The following is a 10,998-nucleotide window of genomic DNA, read 5'->3' as shown; positions in this document are numbered from 1 at the left end:
TACTGCTTCTTTATCCTTTCCTAATGTAGTTTCTAGACCATTTTAAATTACATATGCGGCTTGAAGTCGTGGCTAGCACTGTATTTCTTTTGGTCATGCTATTCTCTACATAAATGTTTTCATGCTCTTGTTTCCAGTGAAGTAGGAATTTTTTGTATTTAATGCACATATAATTTGAACTGAGAAAGTTTTCACTGCCCTTTTTAAAAGTGTTATTATCATGGCTGCTTATTTATAATTCATATATATGCAGTCTTTAGAAAAAAATACTTCAAGGTTACTATTTAATATTTAAAAACAGGATATTTGAAATTTAAAAATTGGAACATGAGCCTATCAGAAGAGAAAATTGAAAGAATTATAGCAATTCTAAAATGAATTTAAATCTGAGCTTCCTGAAAATCAAAGTGAAAAGGCAAAAAAAAAAAGAAAATGTATTTATGGAAGCACTCATAATCTTTTGGAGAGAGAGTAACTTTTGTCTTAGGAGTGGCTGAGAAATTTATCACATAAATTCTGTCATGGTTGCAACACTAACTAATGCACAATGCCACTTATTCTCATGTTAAAAAATATAAATACAGCTTTCAGAGGAATGTGTTTATGTGGTCATAACAGTATGAGTTGATTCAGGTAAAATATTCTCTGATGATTCAATCTTTTTGGTGGGTGAAGATTAAAGATGTTTAGCAAAATGGGGAGGTGGCCTGTATTTCTCATTCAAATATAAATCCTCTCAAACAAGCGCTAGAAAGTTGGTATATATCCACGGATAAGAAATAAGACAAGAGGTAAAGGGTAATATTCTGTATTTACAGTACAGAAATATATACATATATTTTGTATACTAGATTTACAAATGGCAGCACTGGCATCTACTATGAACCTGATTTATAATTGGTCTAGATACAGGGCTGCCATTCTTCCTGTTCAGGTGGCTATAGAAAGAGCCAACATTATGGCCAAGTGTGCTCTGAAAAACAAAGGGGACTTTGAAACTAATAAAACATTTGGGCAAACATTCAGTTGAGACCTTAACGTTCTGAGAATAAATCATAGAAGACATAATTTTCAACTGAAGTATTCAGCATTGGAAAAGATGTTAACAATCAGCCATTATCTCCATAAAAGGATTTGGTATAGCTGGTCCTCCAGAGTATGGTATCTACTTTAAATCTGTTTATCCTTTAAAATTATATGCTTATCTCATGGAAGCTTTTGTATTTTTCTCAGGAAAGAGTTCATGAATTTCTTCCAATTCTGATAAGGCCCTCTAACCCCCAGAATATTAAGAACCAGTTCTGCCAAGCATTAGAATATGAGCTAAATATGCACTCTAATGTTATAAAACTTCTCCAAGTAAAAGAAAATGCTGTGAAACATGTTATAATTTATTTGCCTATCACTAATCACAGCAGAACAGTATATATATTTGCCCTTGTATGAATAATATTAAGCTTATCTTGCTAAATATTTTACCTAAAGTGATTCTTCAAATTAACAGGCAACAATGGGTCTGAGAGAAAGAGTAAGGGGTGATAAAGAGGTGATAACAGAATTTGGAATTTTGTGGCTGGATGCAGTAAAAGAAATATTTTCCCTTAGGATGACGTCCTCAACCTCCAGACGATATTTAATATATAAAACTTCTGGTGATCTCCATTTGCTTCTCAAATTAAACCAAGATACTAGCAGGTCCCAGAAGTCAATGGTTTGTCTCCTATATGCCTGCCTTTTCCTCTTCAACTCTCCTCTCATTCCTCTGCCCCGCTACGTTCAGCATTTACAATGGTCTTCATTCAGGTGCTTGGCCTTTATTGCTCCCTCTCGCCATGTTCCTTCTGCCTGGAGTCTTTTGCTTCACTGTTCTCTTACCTAATTCCAACTCATCACAAAAGTCTCAACTCAAATGCTCCTCTCTCAAGGAAGATGCCCTTGGTGGCCCTATCAGGTTCGTTTTTTCGTGTTAGTCATTCTCCCTAAGCTTTGCATCTTTGTATAAACAACTGATCCTAGTAGGAAATTTAAAAATATTGATTCCATTGCTTTATATCTCTCTCCTCTGCTTTCCATAAATACACTAAAAGCAGGGTCCTTGAATGCTCACTATAATATTCCCAAAACTCAGTGCTATGGACTGAATGGTGTCTTCCAAAATTCACATGTTGAATGAAGTCCTAACCACTGGTGAGATTGCATTTGGTGACAGGACTTTTAAGAGGTAATAATGTTTATATGAGGTCATCAGGGTTGGGGGTGGGGGGGTGCCTAATCCCTTAGGGATTGGTGGCTTTATAAAAGGAGGCAGAGAGAAAGAAAGAGAGAAAGAAAAATAGCCCTCTTTCTCTCTCTCTTCATGTATACACACAGAGGAAAGCCATGTGAGGACAGAGTGAGAAGTTGGTCATCTGCAATCCAGGAAGACAGCCTAATTTACCAGAAGATGAAGCTGAACCCTGCCAAACCTTGGTCCTGGACTTTCTTGCTTCTAGAACTCTCAGAAAATAAACCTGTGTTGTTTAAGCCACTCAGTCTGTGGTATCTGTTGTGGCAGCATGAGCTGATTAATACATTTAGTAGCATTCTTAGAAACATTAGAGACACTATATATATATAATATATATAATAGTAACAATGACAACAGTTTAGGCTATTTTCATTATTATACAGCTCTTGTTTTCTTACACTTGAAGGCATAATATCTTTTCATCTCTTTCTCACACCCTTTTGTCCACTTATATCTTGTTTGCTCCTCCAGATCCACTATCCACTCTTCTCCTGTAACCCAGGAGACTGATATTTACAGATGACAGTTCCTTCTCCTTTGCCTTACGATTAAGTTTAGAGCCCTGACAAGATTCTGGAGGCAGGGAAAAAAGAGAAGTGGGGTGTTTATTTTTCTGACTCCATTTCTATGAGGATTCCTTAAGCTGGCCATGCTGCTTTTACCATGAGGATCTGACTCTCTCCTTCTGAGTTTCTATAACTTCTCTCTCCCTGATCCTTTCTGGCCTACAAGAGGTAAGAACTCTGAAGCTGGGTTACTACACTATCCCGTGTGGTTCTTCTATACGCCAGCTACATTTAAAAAATATCTCTTTGTAAAGAAACTTTCCTCAAATTATCCTAATTTGAGAGGTCCATCAGTTTTAAATATTTTCCTTATGTATCCAATTATATCACATCCAAGCTTGTTGTTGACCCGTGTTTCTAACTATTTCCATGGATTCCACTTTTTCAACATACAACTATGTTTCACTAGTCGCAAAGAAAGAGTTCCTAGGTAGAGGCCATTTTTTATAGGATACGTGTGGTTTCCACGCTCCTAATCTACCTCATGCTTTTGCAAACTGACACATCAATTAGCTCTGTGTAACTACGCTAAATACAATTTTAGAATCCGGGTATCTATGTCTTACATATTTAAACTGATTTTTGTTGCTTACGTTTTGAACTTTATTGTGCTCAGCTAAATCCTTAGAAGGTGAACGTTTCATTACTAAACAATTTGTTATTGTCTTCTTGGAAATTGCCAAGAAACATCTATTAATATTCTCCAAACGGGAGGAGGAAAGATTCTTACCTTACATATTTTTAACTGACTTTTAATTGCCGTTGGCTCTAATGGGGTGGTGGGTTGGATTTTCAACCAGTTTTCAGCAGTAGTTGTCATCTGCTCCAATTGTTGTAGCTGATTATAGAAAGTGATGATGTTGTTCTGATACTCCAGCCAGTTAAGTCTCTCACTTAGCAACTGGCAGAATTCGATCCACCGGCTGTTCAGTTGTTCTGAGGCTTGTTTGATGCTATCGGCATTAACACCCTCTAGAAAGAAAAAATAATAATAATTAAATATATCCCCTGAACCCACAGACTGAAAGAAATGATCTGAAAGCCAACACATCCTAATTATAAAAGTATTCACCACATGAATGATCTCAAACCAAATCAATTATTTTCTAAGATATAAATGTGTAAATATGATTTCAGATCATTCATTGTAATTATTAGACTTGTATCACAATAAAGATTATCAATGCCATCAAGTAATAAATAAGACATAAGATGTAGAAAAGTAGAATGTATTTAAATAAAATATTAAATAAGAATTTAAATAAAAACAAAAGTGCTCAAAGCTCTGATGGGAGCTGGAAGGCTGATCATGAACAAGTAAGATTTTGGATGTTTTCAGATACATTTTAAGTATCATGCACATTACTCAAATATACTTCCCCGAACTAACTTACATTTTAATTTTAAAATGGGCTTGGAAATTAGTTTAAATAGTATTTTCATCATTTTAAAAAGAGGAAAAAAATTATCCAAGATTAACTATTCTTTATTTCATTTATAGAAGACTAGAAATAAACAGACTGTCAGCTGGGCGTGGTGGCTCACGCCTATAAGCCCAGCACTTTTGGAAGTCGAGGCAGGTGGATCACGAGGTCAGGAGATCAAGACCATCCTGGCTAACACCGTGAAACTCCGTCTCTACTAAAAATACAAAAAATTAGCCGGGTGTGGTGGCAAGCACCTGTCATCCTAGCTACTCAGGAGGCTGAGGCAGGAGAATGGTGTGAACCCAGGAGGTGGAGTTTGCAGTCAGCCGACATTGCGCCACTGCACTCCAGCCTGGGCAACAGAGCAAGACTCCATCTCAGGTTGTCCATAGATCCAAGTAAGTAAAACAAGTACTAGGAAAAATACTCTTTCTAATATGAAACATTTTTAAACTTATAAATGTAGAAGTTCATCTGACAGTTTTAAAATCATCTATAGTAATACCAAACCCAGAAAACTTTATCAAGGGAAAAATGGAAACACAAGCACATCATTGTCACCATTACCATTCTGGAGCACCTACTATGTACCATGGAATATGCTATGTCCTTTCATATATGATGAATGTCAATCCAAGTACATATTATTCCACACATAGCATGAAAGCATGGCAATATCATGCTATGCTATGGGTTAAAATATTCAAATTCTCTAAAGTTAGTTTACAAAATTTAGACTTTCTTAGATTTATTAGCTTATGTAGTTTTCTTAATGACAGAATATAAAAGAGAAAATAAATATGATATGCATTTTTAAAAATAGCTACATTAGCACTGGTAACTTTCTTATGCTTTTGAAATACTGAATATTTAAATGTTTTATAGTCTCTCATTTACCTACAGGGATCTCAAAAGAACATGAACTCACTATACGTTTCTTTCTCTAGGTTAAAATACCTAAAAGGTAGAAGAGTAGGTTGGTAGTAGAAGAGTAGGTTGCCTAAGATAATCTACTCTTATAAATGTTCATTTCACTTAATTTTCTGGTAATATAATTTAGTTAAAGGGAAGCTAAGTTCTTAAGAAGTCTGAAGAGCATCTCTAGAAACATAAGGCCTATGGTTTCGTTAAGTTGTACATGCCTCCCACTTTATCTTTTTTAAAGACTAAAAAATATATAGATGTGAATTCAACAACTATATTATTTTATCCTCTTTCACTTCCCTCTGCCCTGATATTCTAATGTTCTATTTGCCATAAAGATATTAATGTTGCCAAACCATGTCCCTCAATTCATTTGAAACACAACTGTAACTTTACTAATTTCAAAGCATAATGCTTCTCAGGATTGCGGTGAAGGAGACAAACTTTGCAAATATTATTGTCAACTATTTTCCCCTCCTTCTTCCTCGATATATTTTTAATGAGATACAACTGAAATAACAGAATGTAGAAAGAGAATATATACATGGCTCCACATATCTAACTATAAAAGAAGTCCGTGGTTTGCGGGAGCTAAATATTCTAATATCCTCCTAATACTTAAGGAAGAAATTGGTCTTATTTAGACATCTGCACATGTGGTATGACATGCTGTTTTTGATTGTTGGATTTTGAGGAGTGATCAAAGATTGTACCAAAATATTTTTTAAGTGATACCATTAAGTAACTGTAGTTAGAAAATGACCACATTTGGTAAAAAGCATAAGAGAAGAATAAGAAACTTCAATCGTATGAGCACTCTGTTTGTAAAAGTATTATGATAAAACCTTAACATTTCTGGAAAATTAAAAGGTATAATTAAAAAATATACTGGACAGAATTTTAAATTATGTTACTTAATAACAAAAAAATGTGGCACGGATCTAAATGATCAGATATTTAGGAGAAATATTTTTGGCATATGTTGAACTTGAACAAGTAGTTAGAAGTCCACGAAGGGTGAAAAGTCAACATAAACCAGCCATTAAATAGTCAAAAAAGAAATGCTAAATTAAAGGGATCAATAGACTGATGCTAGATTGAGTTTTATTTAACACTTGTCTAAATGAGAAGGGAATCCAGAGAGAAATCACTCTGTGTCCCTGAGAAAGGTCAACAATACAAATTGTAGCAAATGAAAAAATGAAAAAATAAAACTGTAAGTTGATTTTCAATATGGATATGTTAATTTTGTAAAACGATAAAATTATAGTGAAGTACCAATAGGTTCTGCAGTATCTATTAAAATCTAGGGATGGGTTTTAACGAGTCATTGTTGATCTTTACACAAAACTCTTTGTTGTGTCCCCAAAAAATGTTGCAATATATCACTGTAAAAGAAATTTAAATGATGAAGAAAAGTCAACTTTGTACAAATTCATAACACTGATATTTATAACTGAATGCAGGCAATTAAAATGCAGTGATAGATCAAAGAACAACTTCCATAATAGCAAAAAGGGGGAGGCAGGCAGAAAGGCAGAGAAATGACCAGTGAGAATTCTGATGTTAAAGAGATGGGAGTTCAAATTTGATGCTCCTTACTAGATGTGTGAAATGGGTTCAGTTATTTAATTTCACTGGATCTCATTTTCCTCAACCATGAAATGAGGATTAAAAATAGAATCAACCTCATAGGATACTTATCAAAGTTCTGAGTTAACCTATATAACTTACTTATAACAAACGCTCACACATACTAGGCAACAAAGACATATTAGACAATGTCATATAGAGGAAATGAAAAAGAATATTCAGAAAACAAGAGACCAGATCTCTTGTGCAAAATTAGGGGAGAGGGAGTCTTCTTAATGACTGCAACAGACCATGTATAAAAAGTTCATAATACTATTTTAAAATTAGTCCTAATTTTATATAATACAGGACTAATATGGGATATAGAAGGTGTATTCATACATTTCTTAAAGAAGTTTTACCAATAACCAGGGATCCTTTGAGCCCAGGAGTTCGAGGCTGCAGTGAGCTATGATTGCATCACTGTATTCTAGCATGGGCAACAGAGCAAGACCCTGTCTCTGACTAAAATAAAAATAAAAAGAGTTTGAGAATTCTGGATTCTGCCACATTTATAATCATTTGAGACTGAAGTTACAAAGAAACCAAAAATTCTTAAAAAATGCAGAAATTTCTGTTACTAGAAAAGACATAATGTTGGCCACAGATAATCAGAAGTCGTGTTATGAAGGATTTGTATGCAAACACTGTATTAATTCATTGTGAATATGCTGCCTGCTCAATAAGGGCATAAACTGTCCTTCTAAGCTATAAACTCCTCTAGAAAATGTCTCCACTGGCAGTATCTGATAGAATTCTCAGCTTGGAGTAGAAAGAAAATAACTACACTGTATTCATGAACTCATTCAATACCAAATCAATAATGTACTCTATATGAATATAAAAATTATGAGACCAATGTACACTGAAGCCAAAAGCCATATACAAACAAGCACACCATCTCTCTTGCATCAAATTTGCTTTAAAATACTTGGGCAGGGGATGGGAAGCACTGTCACGTGTCACTACTTAATGTATCTCTCTTAAAATTAGAAATGCTATTACTTCAACTTTGTAAATTAATTGACCATCTAGATGCCAGGACTACTGTCGATTTTCTAAGACCATTAAAACCTTTCTAGAATAAAAAAGGTTTCAAAGTGTTTTCCAAGAAAATAATTTTGTTATTATATATAATTGTTTTATGTGTATTTCATAGAATTATGCTCCTTGGCTCGATGGAAAATTGTAAGTTTTTTAAGAGTTTGTAAGTGTAAATATCTGAAAAGTTTTAGGTATCAATCATCTGAGCATCTGTTTTCTAATTTTGTGTTAGCTATTTAAGAATACAAATACTAACACACCAGGCATTATGAACAATACTTACGGAAACCATTTTGTTGTAGCACATTAGAATCTCAGGGATAATGGATCATAATCCATTCACATCTCATATTCTAAACAACCCCTGAAATAGTCTATGAATAAATATATTGCACCCAGAGGAAATGGATCATTACTTGAAGTGCATCCATTAATTTTATTACTTGTGTACAGTGCATAACAGACTGTTAGAATAATTTTAATTGTGCACCACCTTCCATGCAAGTACTTCAGAACTGCCACTTAAAGTGAAGTATTCCTCATCAACTATATTCATCATTAGCCATGAAGCCAGGGTAGAATAATGCAAAACCAGTGTTTCCAGAGCTCTTGAATTAAAAGAATATTTGGAATAGAAACTTAAAATAAAGCTGCTAATAAACAGTCTCCTATTTTTGTTGCACTTTAAGGGAGGGTTATTACAAGTTCATTCAGCATTCAATATAATAGCCTAAAATGTAATAGAGATATATTCAAAACCCTTGAAGACAAGTTCTGAGGCTAAATTTTAGAGGCTTCTGTGACCACACTGACTTAAAGTAATAGCTTTTAAAAATTAATGGTATATATGAAAGAAATATCCCTAGTGAGGGCAATACAAATTTTACTAATATAGCCCTTTAGCTTTTTTTTATTTTCAAACATCATAAAATTAGAAAAAAGTCAGATTTTACTCATATTTGTTTTACCACTCATTTCCCACAACAACAGTGACAACAGTCTCCTCCTTTCACACACATGGACACACACACACATCTGCACATGGGAGTTCACCTGCACATGCCTGCCATGCGCACACACACCCACAGAGGCTCTTCCTTTTGGAGATCAGAGTTAAACCAAGAAAAATGTGCCTGTCAATTAACAACATTTATTGAATGTGAACTCTGTGTAAAGCATTATACTGAGTGTCATGTGGAGAAAGAAGAAATATAAATCAAACTGCCCAGTACTGAGAAAGGAATAAGAGAAGAGGAAATATATATGCAACTGTGAAAGGCTACTCATTCATGATGGAGGGACTGGGCTACTACAAATGGTACAATCTCCAAGCCACATTTGTATACAGACTATTTGCAATATGTCTTGCCCTTAAAATATATGATTAGAAGAGCTGCTGTTACTGAAAACCTTTCCACTGATCATGAGAGTTTTAGCTTTGAGATGAGCCAAACTCTCACCCATCTGACAAAACGTGGTTGCCCACCTCAAATAACATAATTCATGTGAAATTATCTAATAAGCTATGAATCAAAATACAAGAAATAAAAGACAGTTACTTGGTTAATGTTATAGATAAGAAGAGCCCTCATCAGTGTTATTCTGTGCCATTTAATTACAACAGTTAGCATACTTATTATTAGGTATCACCTTAAACACTATAATCTAGTACTGAGGGAATGATAGTTTTGAGATGTTCTTTAGTCTAATATACTAATAATTACCACTTTTATTTAAACATGTCCTTAATGTGATTGTCTTTAGACTCTTAATTAACACACAGAAAACTACAAATAGGAACTGAAAATGAACCACAATTTAATGTAGAAAACACAACTAATCTTATTAGATAATTATAGTATCTCCTCTAGAAATTATGGTGAAAGCATCTTATAGACTAAAGAATGAGAACCTGAGCTATGCCTAAATATGTTTTCAAATGAATGTTGTGATATGACCATATTTTGGTAATTTCAGTATTAATATGGAAAATCAGTTTATCTAAACTAGGCTTTCTGTGTTAAACCTGATTGATGAGACTGTATGTACTCATGCAAGAATACTATTTTACAGAAAGGATTACATCTAATCCTAAATAGATAAAAATAGATATACGTTTAGGTATAATCATATGTATATTATTTTAGTTCTAGGTTGTCCTAAAACTCCACAATCTCAGTAATAGACTGAAAGGCCTTGGTCTTGATAAGCATCCGTTTAAAGACTGTTCAAATTAAAATCTTAGAAAACCATTATTAGTTAGCGATATTATTAAAGCATTAGAAAGATTACTTACTGTATTTAATGGCTAAATTTTTCTAAATTTCTAAATTATTTACATTTTGTATTTAAATTAAGAAATGAAAAAATAAACCTTAAATAAAGTTATATCATCCCATCTTTGTTAAAAAGTAAGATGAAGAATTTGGAAACTCCCTCTTCAATATACACAGCTACAAGAATATATAAATACATCACTGGCTACCTGATCTAGCCTTTCACTTGCCCTCATTAAGTTAACAGCTTCCTGAGACCAGGGTTATGATCCTAATCTTACATATTGACGATAAGCCGCATGAAAATTATAGCTATCCAAAAAAGTCTTTAGTAAAAAGAGGTACTTTGCACCATCCAATATTCTGTCATATTTATCCAACCAATTAATGTTGACATAAGAACAGTAAATTAATTTTAATGTTAGTTCAAACAAAAAAATACAGCTAAGATAGAGATAAATCAGTTAAAATTTATACCAAAATTTCATGCCAAAATGCCAGAAACATGATTTTTTTTTTTTAGTTAACACTCTCCTTTTAGTAGCTTCTCTTTTTAGTCTATGATCGTGAAAGATCACTTCTACTCTGACCAAAAGAACTGGAACATCCATAAGGAAAATGTCCATGTATAGTTTTAAAGTAGGCAAGCAATTTGGCCAACTCCTTTCTTTGGTTAAAAATTCCAAATAAATTAGTAAGAATCTCTTACTGTCTATAAACTCTTAATATATAAATTATTGCTGTAAAATTAATGAGATGGTTAATATTAACTGTTTTAAAATTCTGCATGCAACTCTTCACATTTGATAAAATATAGTCAAAACGAAAATTATCTTCCAATT

General features: G+C 33.5%; 1 protein-coding gene across 1 annotated transcript in view; it reads right to left on the bottom strand.

Annotated features, from left to right (window-relative positions):
- LOC108533120 (dystrophin-like) overlaps positions 1-10,998 on the bottom strand; it is a gene marked incomplete at its 5' end in the record, with an annotated part of 146,669 nt that overhangs the window by 55,032 nt on the left and 80,639 nt on the right. The window contains one exon of the mRNA XM_017877511.1: positions 3,584-3,825. Within this exon, the coding sequence (XP_017733000.1) occupies positions 3,584-3,825 (242 nt within the window). The remainder of the gene's footprint in view (positions 1-3,583; positions 3,826-10,998) is intronic.

Source organism: Rhinopithecus bieti, unplaced genomic scaffold (genome assembly GCF_001698545.2).
Source record: "Rhinopithecus bieti isolate Rb0 unplaced genomic scaffold, ASM169854v2 scaffold_11375, whole genome shotgun sequence".
Classification (NCBI taxonomy): Eukaryota; Metazoa; Chordata; class Mammalia; order Primates; family Cercopithecidae; genus Rhinopithecus; species Rhinopithecus bieti.
Note: the sequence above shows the minus strand (reverse complement) of the source record. Positions and strands in the feature narration are given on the sequence as shown.